This window comes from Lepeophtheirus salmonis, chromosome 14, assembly GCF_016086655.4.
Source record: "Lepeophtheirus salmonis chromosome 14, UVic_Lsal_1.4, whole genome shotgun sequence".
NCBI lineage: Eukaryota > Metazoa > Arthropoda > Copepoda > Siphonostomatoida > Caligidae > Lepeophtheirus > Lepeophtheirus salmonis.
Window position 1 is genome coordinate 16,300,878 of NC_052144.2, and position 16,800 is coordinate 16,317,677.

The 16,800-nt window shown below is 29.5% G+C and overlaps 1 protein-coding gene across 5 annotated transcripts in view; it reads left to right on the forward strand.

The window, feature by feature from the left end:
• LOC121129161 (neuronal acetylcholine receptor subunit alpha-7) overlaps positions 1 to 16,800 on the forward strand; it is a 131,473-nt gene that overhangs the window by 96,464 nt on the left and 18,209 nt on the right. For all 5 annotated transcript variants that reach the window (XM_071893339.1, XM_040724843.2, XM_071893336.1 and 2 more), the window contains exons 3-5: positions 8,408 to 8,547; positions 10,081 to 10,125; positions 16,381 to 16,490. In XM_071893339.1, the coding sequence (XP_071749440.1) occupies positions 8,408 to 8,547; positions 10,081 to 10,125; positions 16,381 to 16,490 (295 nt within the window). The remainder of the gene's footprint in view (positions 1 to 8,407; positions 8,548 to 10,080; positions 10,126 to 16,380; positions 16,491 to 16,800) is intronic.

The window sequence follows — 16,800 nt, forward strand, 5'->3', positions numbered from 1 at the left end:
AAAAATTATTAGTTTAGTTTACAAAGTATTAACTTTGTTTTCCTTTAGGATTGAGATTGTCTATTCCTGATTAATTTTATATCGAAAAGCATAAAATTACTTTTACCACATAATATTTAACATATTTCATTTCTTAAGGTGCTTATTTAAAGATTTACAATCTTTTATTTCTCCCTTTTATAACAAATCATGATTTTACTATTGTGACCAAAAATGACAAATTTATTAGACATTAAATTATTGTATTAAGAAAGTATTTTCTTTTATTCAAACAAAGATACAACAACATTTGTTAGGTTTTTTTTTAAATTTTGAAACATGTATCTACAAACAATAAATTATGTTTTTGTCTTTTATTAATACTTTTTAAGGCTATGTATATGATATGAAATAAAAAGTTCTAAAAAATACATTTGTATCCCACAAAAGTAAAAATTACTGTCTATAGAAATCATTTTCATGTTTCTTGAGGGGGAAAAACTACATCTATATCCATATACAAAAATTGGTTGACAAGTGTTTTTCAAAAAGATTGTTTAGCTAAAAAAATAACTAAAACAATATAGGTATTTTCTTTATTGATATTAATTTCAAATAAATTACAGAAAAAACATAATTATTTGTTATTATAATTTAAATTATGGTTGTTTTTTATTTATCAAATCGTTATGTTTTATGATTTAATATAAAGTATATCTTTATTGTTTAAGAGTAAGCATTAAGCAATTTTTTATTTGGAGTTTCTATAGTTCATCTTTAATTTTTCTTCTTTACTGTAATTCAACATTATCTCCAAGAAACAAATATGATAATCAATGAATACCTGTAAGTGGTATCGTTCAATCTTTATAAATACACTTGCCAAATATATACGATTAAGCAAATTATATAAAACGACAGATTTTTTTATTAATTATATCGAGTTACATAGTAAGTGCATTGATACAGTAATAGAAAACCTACATGGAAATAAATAAATTCACTTTTATCGATGTAAATATTGAAATACTTTTTTTTTAAATAATACCAATTCCATGTCCAATGTTTTAACAAACTTTATTATAGGCTATTAAATACAATAATTATAGTAATAGATGTTGATTTTAAGCCATTAAAGACTATACTTAGACAGTTAGAAAAAATTTAGATATATAACTTTTGGATACTTATTAAAAAATCTCAAAAGATCTTAGGACCCCGATAATTGCAGGCTAATTAATAAACCTATCTCCAGTATCAGGATACTTAAGATATAAAAGTAAATATATAAATATTTTTCCTGTTACTAAGATGATCATCAGTAAAGATCATTTTGGATGCGTTTAGAAGGGCTGAAGACGCGTGTATTTTGGACCTGACTATGTAAAGGTCGTTTTTAAATCCCTAAGGACTTTCTAACAATAATTGTTTTGACACTTTAGACTTCGAATTTTTTTTTTCTTGGACAGTTCAGTCATGTTTATTCTTAGGTTATCTTCAAAGGCCTCTGAGGTGGTTTCTTGAGTTAATTTGGTTATTTGACCACTTTGAAGTTTTTCTTCGATGTTATTTCCAGCTTCAAGCCGTTCATATCCCTCCAGACAGTCCGATTACTGACTTAGAGCATGTTTACGATATTGGTGTGAACTGCACGAACTAGAGCAGCAGCCTCCTTTCATTTGGCTTTCATTTTCCACTTAAGATTATTTAATATGACCTAAACATCAAAAAGTTTGAACCAAATCTTTACAAAAAAAAAAGCCTCAGAAATATTCAATCTATCTTTTTAATAACCTTTCAAGTCATTTTGAACACCTAGATCAAATTTGGATCTTTTTAATAACATTCAAGCTCCATCATAATGGCTCCAACACAAAATTTAATTAAAAAATTTAACTTTTGAATATTAAAATAGTAAATTTGTATTATTGAATTACATACTTCTTCGTTTTGAAATCAATGATTTTTTGATATTCGATAAAATATTCAATTAAATTACTCTTACAGAATGTATTTTATAAAAAAGGAAATTAAATTATGTTGTTGAAATCTAATAAAGAAGAAACATTTTCTATAGGCATATGGTACTTACACTGTACACGAAAGTAAATTCTTTTAAAAAAAATCAATATATATACTTCATAAGTAGGTAAAGTATTTATGCCAAAAAACAAACAAAATGGGGAAATATGTTCCTTTACAGATATTCTGTAGATATGTAGAAATAAGTTAAAAAGGAAGATAGGTTTATCTCCATAGAAAAAAAAATTGTAAAATAAGAAATGAAATAAAGATTTATGTACTTTATTTTGTGTATATGGAGATTAAAAAACGGTTGTTACTAAGTAGAAGAAAAAAAATGACTTGTAGACACTTACTTATTTTGTCAATTCTGTTTGGCTTTCTAATCTACAAAATACAACATCTTATTTTGAATGGAATTTAAGTATTATCTTTTTTTTTACAGAGATAATAGTTATCTTTGGGCAGGAGTTGGCAACCTAAAGCTTTTAAACTGATTAGGGTTCCTTCACATCTCTTTAAAAGCCAATTGACAAAATAAGTTATAGAATTTATTTTATCATAAATTACATATAAAGAAGAGGTAAATTCATTCTTTAAAAAAATGGGATCAAACTTTATTATAAACTATTTTTATATATCTATCAATAATTCCGACATACTTGTAAGGAAATGATGTTTTAGCGGATCTGAATTTGTAGAAGATACTCTGAACTTTTGTGGTATTAAAATTGATTTTTTTATTCGGGACAATATAAAAGCTTTAGTATTTAAAATTATTTTAAAGTTCAAATAAGGAGTTGACTTCTTACCTTTGTAATATGAACACGTCATTCGTGTTGTCTTGGAGTTTAATTCGTTTTAGAGGAGTTTAAAGTACATTTCCATATTTTTATTAAGTTAAAAAGTGTTATAAGGGCACATCCTTCTTCTTCTGAACCAGCATTGGACCTCAGGTATCTTCATTCCACCAATAAATGGATCAATCGAAAGCTAAGATAATATCATCTTCTTCTTAATAAGGGCGTTTCCAACTCTCTAATTGAGGGGAACATTTTTGCTTATCTGTCACTCAACCTTTGACAATGGCTGAAAATGAATAAAATAATACTGATGGATATCTGGATATAAATAGAAATGACGTCGACCTAAAATGGGAAACTGTCACATACAACAACTGGTGTAATAGAATAAGAGCTTCTCCTACGATGGAAGAACAAGTTTCCAAAGAACCTCAAAACAAAAATAACAAACTTGGAGTCAAAAATCCTTACTCCATAAAAAGTAATAATCAGAACATGAAACACCGTACATGAAAAAACTGAAAATCAAGCCCCTGGATGTAAGAAACGAGGTGGTGGCGGGGAGGGGGGGTCATTTTACTGAAACTCCTCCATCCAAAAGGCATCAAAGCTCAAAGAAGGAGTCTGCTGAGCAACAAAAGCTTCCACAATCAAAGCCTAAGCGTAAATTTCTATATGCAAAAATTGCCAAGGGGGCCACAGAAATCACCATTGTTAGAAAAAATGGTGATCACAAGTCCTTTGTTGAGTAGAACAAAGTAATAAAAATACTGGACACATGCTATACACATATCTTATCCACAACAGAATCCTCCACAAAACCGTTGTCTGACTATGAAGGTCGCCGCTACACCAACAAAAGGACATTGATCTATGTTAGTAATTACGCTACGGAACAATATGCCCGAAGGGTTATCTTGAACGATACACCTCTCTTGCCAGGCTCGTGGGGAGAGGTGGAGAAAATGAGAGAGGAAAAAGAGTGCCATGAAAAGGCTTACCGGCTTCATCAAAGAGGTCACTGGAAACAATTGCGATGAGATACTTGCTCAGATTATTGCATATCAATGTAACTCCCTTCGTGTTAGAGGTAAAGTCGAACTGACACAATCTGAAATAACAAAAGTTAGGAAAAGTCCTACACCTTGATGTGGATCAAGCATCATTTGATGATCTGCAAGCTATTGACTTCACCCTAAAAGTGAATTCAAAAGGAAAGGTGCGCTTTCAGGACCCTCGGAACGTGCCCGTAACTCTAGAAAGTGAGGAAACTGTGGAAAAGGTGATAGACCAAGATGAAATTTGTAACCCTGTGTTGATAAGTCTAATCAACACAAAACAACCACCATTGTTTATGATTGTGCAGGTAGTTCCACGGAGGAAATTGTAAATGTCTGTGTTGATGCTGGCACTTATAAAAATAATTGTAAAGATACTCCAAAGACCAAGGAAACTGGCAGTGTCAGAGAAACTGCTACTGAGGAACACGGAATGCCAGATGAGCCAAGAAAATACCTTCTAAATCAAGCAACAGGTGTAAAATACTCTTGAAAAAATTCAAATATATATTCAGAAAGTCGTGATGGCAAAAAGTAGTCCCAAATAGATATGTTCTTCGTTTTGGTTTCCAAACCAAAACGAAAAAGAAAAAAAAATGATTAGCTGCTCTTATATCAAGAGGATGAAGATCTCCGTAAATTTATGAAATGTACAAAAATATTAAACAAATTATTGATAATAACCATAAAATTAAGTAGGACTTAAGATCAACTTCTGATGTAATAGCACATATACCCCTTTGTGTGGTCGTGCTCTTTGCCGTATGTATGTACAGATTTTTTTGTAATGTATGCATATCTGTATTATTTTATAATGTATGTATGTATGTAAATTCTTAACTAACAAAAAAAAAGCTCAAATAAAAACACATCTTAAGTGTTCCCAGACATTTGCTATATGCTCACATTCAAGTAAAAATACTTAAAAGTTTATACTTATTAGTCTTCACATAAACGCTACCTAGAATTAATTTTTTTGCCTTAAGTGCATTATAGGGCCTTGAAAGGATTCATCAGAACTTTTTCTGTTTATATATATAAATTTACGTTATTTCCTTAAAAAGTACAAATCTAATCCTGACTCAATCCTGAAAAAAACGGACATTTTATCTTACATTTGAATATCAGACCTTTTAACGAAAAAAATACTCATGAAAGTAGTTCTATTTGGAAGAGTTTATTATTAGCGGAATTAGCATTTGATTTGTGTATTCAAAGCAGTTATTATATTATAGTTTACAAAATAATACACAAATGATGAATTACACATTAAGTGAAAAATTTATATATATCTATTAAGTCATTCCTAAAAAATCTTTAGTCCTAAAGGACGATTGGAATGTATATATATCATTTCAAAGAAAAGTAGATATAAGTTGAAATAACTTGTCGAACAAAAGTTTTACAATTGTATTAGTACTTTGTAATTGTATACTGTACAATATGTTAGCGTTCATCTTACGTCTTTTAATTTATCTATTTCATTGATTTCGAGGTAAGATATGGATAAAAAAAAAATTACTATAGTATGTTATAGCATTTAACTTATTTTGTCCTAAGCTACAAATTAGTAATTATATATGCTATTTAGAGGGAATATTTTTATCATCAAATTAGTACACATATGTTCCATTTTAATAAAAAGTGGATTATTTTTTTATCTTTTCTCCCAGTTATAAGAGTATAATAAATGACGCATATTAATGCTAAAAACATACTAAAAACACTTTCAAATTTGTCAGAAAATAATTGGGGCTTTATAGGGTTAATCAATCAAGTTATGAAATTAAAAACATACCTATATCATGTATAAAAACTGCCTTTTTCCATTAAAATCAGGCTTTAAAAGAAAATATTAGCATAATAGTACTATGTAAAACCATGTATATTGGTTGTTCCTTGACAAAATAAACATTATTTTTTTATTATAATAACTTATATATATTATAAATTGTAACTACTTATATGGATTTGTAAAAAAGTTTAATAAATTTATTATTAAATTCTGTATTTTCTAGTATAAAATTTACTCAACTAATTTTTGAATAAAAAGGATTATTTTTTAATATATTATGCCTATTTCAGCAATACTATATTTACAAAATGGGTATTCTTTTTTGTTAGTGGAAATTTTTTGAAATGAAAAATAATTAATTAAAACAATCGTATGAGGGGAGGATGGTGCGTGGAAGATAAATTGTTTGTAATTAAGTGAAAATAGAACAGGCAAATGCTACTAGTGTGAGTAGGAGATAAAATAAAAAAGAGTGGATTGTAGTTGTTTTATTTAAATTTAACATAAAAAAATACACTATACATGTCATATTTGTGCTCATGTTTAAATTATTAATATTGGGTTGTTTTTTTATATTAATTAGAAAATAGATTGTTTATAAAAAAAACTAACTATTGTTTAATAAATGTTTTAAATAATTTTATATATCATTTTGAGAGTATATATTAAATAAATCAATAAATAAGTTCGATTCACGGTTGCTCCTAGAAAATGATATGTGCATTATGTATATTTATTTCACTGACAATTCTTAGGTCAGATGGAGTAATTAAATGCTTAGAAGTTTTTTCTTTCTTTATCTTTTTGTTTTTTACTTAACATCGGATCAATTAAAGGAAATTGTAAAAAAAATATTTAAAATTGTTTTTAAATGTATTACTCTTACCTTTAATTGCTATTCTACAAATAAAACCATTTTTTCAACCTATCCTCCAAAAAAATAAAGAAAATGGATTGAAAAATATATAAGTCACCAATTCAGTCAGTTTTAACTTAACTGTTATATATTTTTTGGTGCCAATATGAAAGATATAAAAAAAACCGCCTATTTAATATAATATGATATTCAACAAAATTTGTTAAACATCCACATTTGTACATTTGGGAGGATCTTGTTGGATGTTTAATTATTTATTTTTATGATTTAACAGAAGTACACCCGCTAAATAGGTAACCATTAGCTTTGATATTACTAATTTTTTAATTCCTTAATTAACCTAACACACCTATTTGCTTAAGAGAAAATTGTTTTTTGACAACTTTTCCTACTAAAAATGTCACATTAGAACGGGAGGGGACTATTGGCTGAAAGTATTTTTCCCGAATGACATTTCGAAGGACAATTTGTCTAACGAACATTTCGCCGAATGTATATTTTGGTGAACTACATTTTTCCGAACAAACATTTCGCGGAAAACTATTTTTCTGCAAACTAACACTAATTTACCTATACGACATATATAGCATGTGAACAATACCTATTTATGTTAGTATCATTTTAAATTGAATTAAAAAATGCATTACATATATTAATAGAATATTTTTATTACTTTTCGACAAAATGTGCAAATGGTGTTTGGCAAAATGTCTTTCGGGAAAATGTTTTCGGCCAGTTGTTTTAGAACCACATTAGAAATACCATATATGACTTAACTTTATCAACATGATATTTTTTCCTCCCTTTCCTCCTTGTTAACTTGTTATTTAGTGAGTTCAGAGAAATTAATGGAAGTATCCGCGTCCTCAGTAGACAAAAAGGTAGTCATGTTGAAATTATAATTTTNGGAAATAAATTTAATTTGTCCTTATTATTGTTTACCACTTTAAAACGGCTTAGTACGAAGTAATTTGTGTTGGGCAATTCAACGTTTCGAAAACTAATTATTTATCCTGTATAATTAAAATAATTTATTAGTGTGTGTGTGTTTGATGTATATTTCACTTTGAAAAACAGTGATAAAAACGCATTTATCTGAAAAACAGAGAAAGAACATACTTTAGACATACATAAAAGTTGTTCAGAATTTTTAGTTACGTACGTAAGGCTATGTTTAACTCGGATCAACCCCGATTCATGGGCTCTGAAGGACAAGTTTTATTTTTCGCTAATAAGTTGATTTTTTTCATAAAACAAGATCGACTCCCCGTGTCTCAAAGTTTTTTTTAAAGGTATGGGTTGTAGATTCGAAAATACACACCAAATAATCAAAAAACGAATTATGTAACAAATTGAAAAAAGAGAGAATGTATATTATATACGAATAAAAAAAAGTGAATTATGTCTATGAGTACAGCACAGGAAGGAGCGGATTAACAAGTTAATCTTAGTATGTATATTCCATCTTCATTGTGGCTGAAGAAGGAACATGGCAAGCTAGCAATGGCAATAACAATAAATACATCACAAGGTATTTTTAATGGCTATCTTAAGATAGCCATTAAAAAGATTTTAAGATAGCGTGTTCGTGCTAGTATTGGTTTAAAGATATTGATTGCAGACAAAGTAAATAAAAGAGTACTTGATAGTTAAGGTATGCATATTGTGATCTGTTTATATCACAATATGTTATATTCCCAATGTAGAGCGTGGATGTATTTATACATTTGTGGGGTACACTGCAAAGGTTAATTCACTTATTTATATAGCACAATACGAATTAATGTTATCTTTTCCCCCTCAAATTGTATATTATTAATATTTTTACCAAGCAAGAATATTCATGATAAGTACAAAAATTTTCTTTCTATAGAAACAATATGTGGATATCACGAGAAGCGTTTGCTCTTTGCTCTAATCCAAAATTACAATCAGCTAGAACGGCCTGTAGTGAATGAATCCGAGCCACTAATGCTCACTTTTGGCATTACTCTTCAACAAATCATTGATGTGGTAAGTAATTCATTTATTTTCAAGTGGTGTATTTATATATATATATATATGTAATTATATGTCTTAAAAAAATTTCAATGCGCAATGCAAAGATCCACAGTTTTTCCTACATCATAATTAAATATACTTTTAAGAGTGCACTAACTGAATTACACTTTTTCATTCATGTTCATATATTATGTACAATGGGCGTGTATGAAAGAATTGAGATATTTTTGTTGTATGTAGTCTTTTCTAATATTTGATAACAAAAGAAAAACAACCAATATAAAAGTAGGTTGTTGCTTTGTATTGAAATTGATAATTTTATAAATATACATATATTCACATAAATTTTGATTAAATGTTTTATATATTTTCATTGATAACAGTATGTATTATTAAGTGTATATATTCGGGTTACCGTACTGATAAAAGTTGGGAGTTGGTGGGTCTTCCACTCATAGGTTTGTCCCCATAGGCCAAATGATTTCTGATCCGACAGGCAGTTGCCTTGCTGACGTTTAAGGCCTTCTTGATGCCCTCTGGGCGCAGATTAAAATGCCTATAATGGCTCTTCTTGCCTCCATCGCGACATATATAGATTTTTTGTTTAGAATATGTACATCAATCCTTTGTTTCAATTTGAAAGGCCACACCGGCCAAGAAATTTTCAGTGAAAATCTAGTTGTGTCCTCTACTTCCTGTCTTTTTGAAGAGTATCTGGCCAAAGTTAACAAGCTTCTTGACTTTTCGGATTGGCTCAGCAGAGCAATTCACAATGTTACAAACTCCTCTACAATGGGATGTCCGCTCCCAAAACCTACAACCCCTTGGCTTTTTTCCTCACTGTCGTTGTTTGTTGACGTATCACAGCCAATAATACAGCGTATGAAACCAAATAATTTTTGGAACAATTTTTCCTAATAAATTAACTTTTCAAGTAATAATGGCTATATGGAGCTCTAATAGCACTTTACTATTTCCTTACGTAACCGGGATTTGCAAGGCATTTTGTAAATATATAAGGATTAATTTTTAACAATAAAGGCAGAGAGCTTTAACATATGCATACTTATTCTAAAAAGTATCATTTTTTTAAATTCAAGTATATTTCTTTGTCTTATATTTAATGGTAAATAACATTATTATTCTAGCATGAATAGAAACGTATGCCATAAATTTTATTTTTGGTTGTCTTACCCCCAAATATAACTCATTGAAAACGTTTTTAACGAATCAAAGGTTCTTTTGTAAAAGTTAGATTTCATTTTATTTCATGATCAAAATTAAGCTATAACCTGTAAAAGTTTCCTAGATACATTAAAATTGTATTTATTTTAATAGACAGAAAAATGTATGTATTTGAATAGACGGGGGGAAACTTAATGTATTGACAATCGTAATTATCACTTCTTTGTAACGCTTGAACATTGGCTCATAAATTCAATTGTATGTAGTGCTAAAAGGCTTAAACGATACAAAATTAATTTTTTATTCGTTTCATACAATAGTATGATAAATACTACTAACAATTTTCACTTTGTATTTCAGGATGAGAAGAATCAGCTTTTGATAAGTTGCCTCTGGTTAAATTTGGTAAGTTTAATTATTTAATTCTCTTTTAAGTGTAATGATTATACGTTTAACTACATCAATTAATTAAGTAAGTTTTTTTTTGTATAATAATTTATTAGGATTCTCAAAAAAAAAAAAAAAAAAAAAAAAAAAAAAAAAAAAAATAGTGATTTTATTATTTGAATTAATCAATATATTTTGTATTTATTCTTTAGTCAAAGCTGCAACAAATAAAATGAATCATATTTGAGTTTGAAATTTAAGAAATTATAATAAATAATTTTTTTATGAATAATCAGCTAAGCCTTTCAATGTAGTATATTAGACTATGATATTATAACTGGTGCATAGTTGAAATATGGTCACTTATAGAAGAGATTAATAAGAAAAATACATGGAGGAATGGATAATTCCTACCATCAGCTGACAAATTGTGCGAAATTGCCCCCTCCCCCTGTCCCTCGAATATAAATAACGCAATCCCTCAAAAAATGGCTTCACAAAGAAACAAAAGAATCAATAGTGCTGCTCTATTGTGCACGGAACACACTCCAACAAGAATTCGAAACTTGACTTAATCAACCAAGAAGACACATTACAACCTCAAGAAGGCCATTAATGATGGTATTGACAACAAGATGATCCACCAACACACACAGCAGGGTTACACAGACCTTTTTGGAGTCCAACATTCAATTCTGGCGGAAAACAATGTGGCCACCATACTCATCAGATGCCAACCCACTCAATTTCCTTATAGCCTCATGTCGAGGCCTGGGTTTGCCGGAGAAGGGCACCGAATCTCAAAGGTCTCGAGGCTTCTGTTGATGAGCTTTGGAACTTTATGAGCCCCAATTACAAACTCCAGATTCAAAATGTCTAGTTTTCAATTATGCAACCGGTATATATTTAAAAAATAAAAAAGGATAACCATTAGGAAGAAAATTCCAAAGATATTCGATTGTTACTTTTACCCCTAAAAATAAGTATTATCTGGTATGTTACAGAAAAGTTAACATAAGTTATTTTACAATAATCTTTATTATATCATGATTTTTAAATATAAGTGTTATGGCTGTATGTAGTTTTTACAGGAGATATCTGCACCTGGTCTTTCTTAATTTACTGTATATAATATTAAATGATGATTTGTAGAAGCTTTGATATAATTTAAAACTTTTTAAAGGAAACACAGCTTGGAACCTGTTCGATTATAAGAATGGAGAGAATTCTATCAGCTATATTGATAAAATAATCAAGATAAGGTGAACTTGCATATCGGAGTTCAAGTATTGAAATAGAAGTGATTTTAGGTGTAAGCTTTAAAGACAGTCTGCTTAGAACATTTTAAAAAAATCCTAAAAATATCTAATATTATTGAATTAATATAAAGTGAAAGTGAGTAAGTCAGAATCAGAACATCTGCTGTCGTAACACTTATAATCACAAATTATAAAGATAAGTTAAACAATGTACTTTAAATGATACTGCTGCATTTTGAATCTACAATAAATAACTTAACACAAATAATTGATTAATTAAAGATTATCAAATTCACCCTTTTATCTCTTTTTATATCTCATAGAGGATATATGTAGAAACTATTAATATTGTTAAAAAAACTTCTTTTATACTCTTTGCAAACTTGTAGCTCCCTTAGCCTCAAGGAAATTATGAATTAAGAAATTTCTTTTTTTAGATCAAGACTTTTTCCTTTTGAAAAAAACAACGTCAACAACAAAAAAGAAGATTATTCTGTATACTTTGAAACAAAAAAAAAAAAAAAAAAAACAGTTGTAATAATAAAACATCTATGTATTTTTTTTTACAGAGCGTTTACAATATTTTTACACTATATTTTTATCGTGAGTAGTTTGGGAAAAAGTAATTTTGTATTTCCCACCTTTTTTAACCAAGTATATCTTGTTAATTATTTATCACATCGGTTCATACGATAAATTGTTGTAAATGTGGGAGGGTAGACTTCAAATAATTTGGACAGTATTGCGCTTGTCCGGTTTATTCGTGAATTATTGCTCGTACTGAAATAAGATCTTATTGAACATTAGCTGCCTGTTATATGCTCTTTTTCGAGTGGTGAATTAACAAAATTAAAAAACTCAAGGTTGGATACACCAACTGACATAAAATTTAGTCGAGTGAGGGGGGGGTCTCAAAAGAAAAAATCACCATATTTTATATTTTCACTATCTATAAAAAACATCCAAAGTGACCAAGAAAATTTAAAATGTTTTCGGGGACTAGCCTCTTTTGGTTATTGTTGCAGAGCAGTGGTTCGAGCGATTTCATTCTGGTGTAGTGGAGATGAATAATGTCCCAAGCAGCCTTGTTGTCGATAAGATTATAGACAGGACATATCGAAATAGACAGTTATGTTAGCAGTTGTAGCATGACTCTGGAGCTGAACATCGATTATAAAACCGTTTTGAAATTTTTGCAGAAGGCTGGATACAAAAATAAATTCGAATAAGAGAGAAATTGTGCTTTATCAAGAAAACGCTAGGTCGTACCTAGCACCAAGTGACGACTATATGTTCCTGTATATGGGCAACACGCTTGGGGATACGAATTTGGCCTCAATAGAGGCCTGTGAAAATTGGTTGTCAGAGTTTTTTGCCAATTAGAACATTGAATTCTATGAAAAGGGCATTATGAAGTTGGATTCTCGTTAGCAACAAGAATTATCAACAGGAAAACTTGGCTTAAATAGGAAGATTGTAACGTAACACATCTGAAAAAACATTCAAATGAAGCGAAAAATACGAAATTACTTTCATTTTGTGTTAACATTTATTAAGTATCAATTATTTCCATTTTGTATACAAACCTGGTTCATATTTGACTTGATAGTCGTTAATAATTCCTACTTGATCAACGACTATAATTTCGAAAATTGAGCCTAATTTATATATAGCTTTGCATAACTTTCTTTGTAAGACAAAATGTATTGGCATCAACCCCAAATCCAATTTTATAGTTGAGGAGTCGGAGGGAATTCAACATAATTCAATTTGGACCACTTATATATAGTAGGGGGTATCACGGGATCCTAAAAATGAGTCGTCACGCATTCTTACCCCTCACAAGTTGCAAATGGTAAATAAAATCCGTTTTTACTAAAAAAAAACTTGGAGAAAAATCCCCCCCTCCCCCTTCTTGTCCGGAAATTATGAAATAAACTTTTTTTTCCTTATGAAAAAGCTTTATGTGCTTTAAAAAATGATATTGCACGATATATAATTTTTTGATAAAGTTAAATCCCTTACTTCTACAGCGAAATAAACGTTGCGCGCCCCCAAATTTAGTGCGATAATAGACGAAAAAGATAAAAATTACTTATGAAAAGGAGAAAATTTTGTCAATATCTTATTTTTTAATTTTATATAAGTTAGTATATAATAATTTGGATATACTTATTCTTTGCTGAATGCTATTTTTAAACATATTATATGTAAATATATCAAACTGGGTACTGACACTTAGTTTTAAGCTTTATTGGTTTATCTCTTGATTTTAAAGATGACGAAATGTATCCGTGTCTTTAATTATATCCGTAAACCATACACGAAGCCTCTGAAACTAGTTTCACTGCCCTTTCTACAGATTGGGAATGGCATAGGTATTTCTCTAATTTCAAAGTTTTCTTCTTTGCTTTCATAAGTTCTTTATCTAACCAATATTGTAAGATTGGAGGAACTGAAATTACTATCTGACCATAATAAGGGGAGTTACCCTAATCTTGCAATAATGGCGGACAGATTTCGGTTGTCAGATACAGCAGTAGCTGCTATATGTAATTCTCTTTTAGAATATATATGGAATTAATTGCGCTTTCAAATATACTAGATTGCCAAAAAGTTAAAAGGGAAAGACATAAGTACAGGAAAATTCATGCAAAATCTTTAAAAGAAGAATCAATGAAAATCAAATGCATTGGTTTTGATGGCAAGATCGACCTTACCAAAATGGGTAAAATTGTTGAACATCAAGGGATAAGCAATGTCAGCTTCCTACCAAAAAATATATTTTGCACAGAAAAAGAGGAGCATATAGTCATTATTAAAGGTACTCTAACATGAAGTTGTTATAATTTTTATTCTTATAAAATATATATGGGTGGGGAATTGTAGCTTTCATGATTTGAAACTAAAAAATTAAATTAACTAGAATAAACTTTCTTATTCTTTTTTGAAATTTAAAATTATACAAACAAATTAATGTTTGTCTTTCCCCGATATAAGAACCCCAGTATGAATACATTGACCATGTTTCACCAAGAAGTGGGAAAGCGGAGGATCAGGCTAGAGAAATATAATCGGTTTTAGAAAATCATGAAAACTTAGAATCCATAGTTGCTATCATATGTGATGGTTGTAACACAAATGTAGGAATTTGGTCTGGCACTGTAAGGAGGCTTGAACTTTCCCTCTAAAGACCCCTGGTGTGCCAACTTCACATGAATGAATTGGAGGCATTCAAACTAATTGATGGTGGTCAGCAAGGACCTAATATTTATAGGGGATCCATTGGAAAACTAATAAATGAAGATTTACAAAAAATGTCAGTCGTCAATTTCAGGCCTGTGTAGGAAAAGTTATAAAAATTCATGAGGATATTTTAGCTGATCTAAGTCATGACCAACGCTACCTTTGCAACATTGTTTTATCAATTCAGTCCAAAAAAATTCCCAGGAACCTTGAACGAGGCTAGATGGCTTACTAAAAGATAATCACATTTTGCGATATTATATATTGAATAAAAAGCCTAGCAAAAACCTTTTTTTTTACTTCATACAGAAACCATTCTGGACCCAAAAAAGGGGGGGGTAAAAAAATTCTCCGGGATTTTTTTTTGTGTAAAACGGATTTCTATTTACCATTCGCAACTTTTTGGGTCAGAATGTTTGATAGCTCAATTTTGGACTCCTTTGATACCCCCTAATATGTAGTCTTTTAAGTGTAAATTTGTGTGCATTTCTTTCTTCATTACTTAGTGAGGTATAAACTATATATTTGTAAATTTTATGACTTTTATTTGGGATCAAAACATTTCTGTCTTTTAACAAAAAAAAAATCACATTTTTTTGTATTGCAATAATATTAAGCCACTATCATAGTCATCCCTAATGCCCCTCTTTACAAAGAATGTAACTACTATTCTTGATGAAAAATTAATAAATTATTTATTCGTTAAGCTATTTAAATTTTGATGTATCCATTGTTAAACGTATCAAATTTTCCACCAATAAATAGATACAATAATGTCTTGACATAGTTTAATTTGTTCCTCGACAGAGCACGTAAATCGCAAAAAAATATCCTTTAAAAAATTTAAAAAAAAAAGAACTTATAGCGACTTTCGTGTTCCATCGTCAACTCTTGACTAGCTCGTATTTAAAAGAAATCCTTGTCAGTTATTATAAACTTTTGCTCAAAATTCAGCTCATATCTCAAAATAACTTGTATATTCAAGCACTAAGTTCTAGAAGAGTTACTGTTTTTAAAACTTCGCTTCTGAGAAGTCGTTTATTGGTGATTCATTAAAAATCAAAGAATCATTATTAATTGAACCAAAATAACACGATAAAGACAAACATATGTGCATACTTTTATCACATTTTTAAATTGTCCCCTTCATCGGAAGCAAACTGTTACAGAATAAATCAAAGTATTTTTCTTCTGGAGACCCTCCAAAAATGACTATACTATGTACCATTTTTTACTCATAGCATCATCATATTTCGAATGTCCAATTTTAACCCAAAAAACTATGTTTTCCAAGCTAAAATGTGTTGTAATACACCAAAAATGATATGAGAGGCCTCAACATTGCCAAACTCATTTTTTTATCGTCCCTGGTAGAAATGATCTAAGTGCAAGGGGGGGGGGATATTAGTCCAAAAAAGGGTTAGTCGAAAGTACATGTACTGAACACGTATTAAAATTCAATATTGATCTCAAATAAGTGAAAATTCAAATCAATGCATACAGGATCTGTTATATTTTATGGAAATGGAATTGATATGTATATATATATATATATCTTCATTTAATCATCAATTTTAGGTATTCAAAATATATAGAGAGAGATAGGTATATACTAGCTTTTTTTATGTATTTATGAAGGTATATCAATTACGTTTTGGCCTGTTATTACTTTTTTTTAAATTAGGGAGGTTTAACTCAAATATTTTATAAGCTATATCGACATATCTTACTTTGCATTGAGAAAATAACTTTTATAACGTACTCACAGGTATGGAATGACTATAATTTAATTTGGAATAAATCGGAATATGGCAATGTCGATGCAGTTCGAATTCACCCACGGAAGATATGGACTCCTGATCTCTTGATGTACAACAGGTAAGAACACTTTTGCTGTACATATCAATAAGTAGATACAGTCAAACCTGGTACAAGGTACATCTGTTTTAAACGTATAAGCGGTCATATCTCATTTTCAAATTTTGAATCGTTTCAAACTAATATGAAAGTTGTTGTAAAAGGTCATCTGTACTAAGCAATCACTTTTCAGGGGTGTTTGCAGGGATTAGGCTGGAAGGGCTGTAGCCCCCACCCAAATTAAGGATTTTTCTCTTTTACTAGAAATTTAAATTTATGAAATTTTTTGAGGATTTTTTAAATTTTTTGCGAAAAAATTTAACTTTCTTTG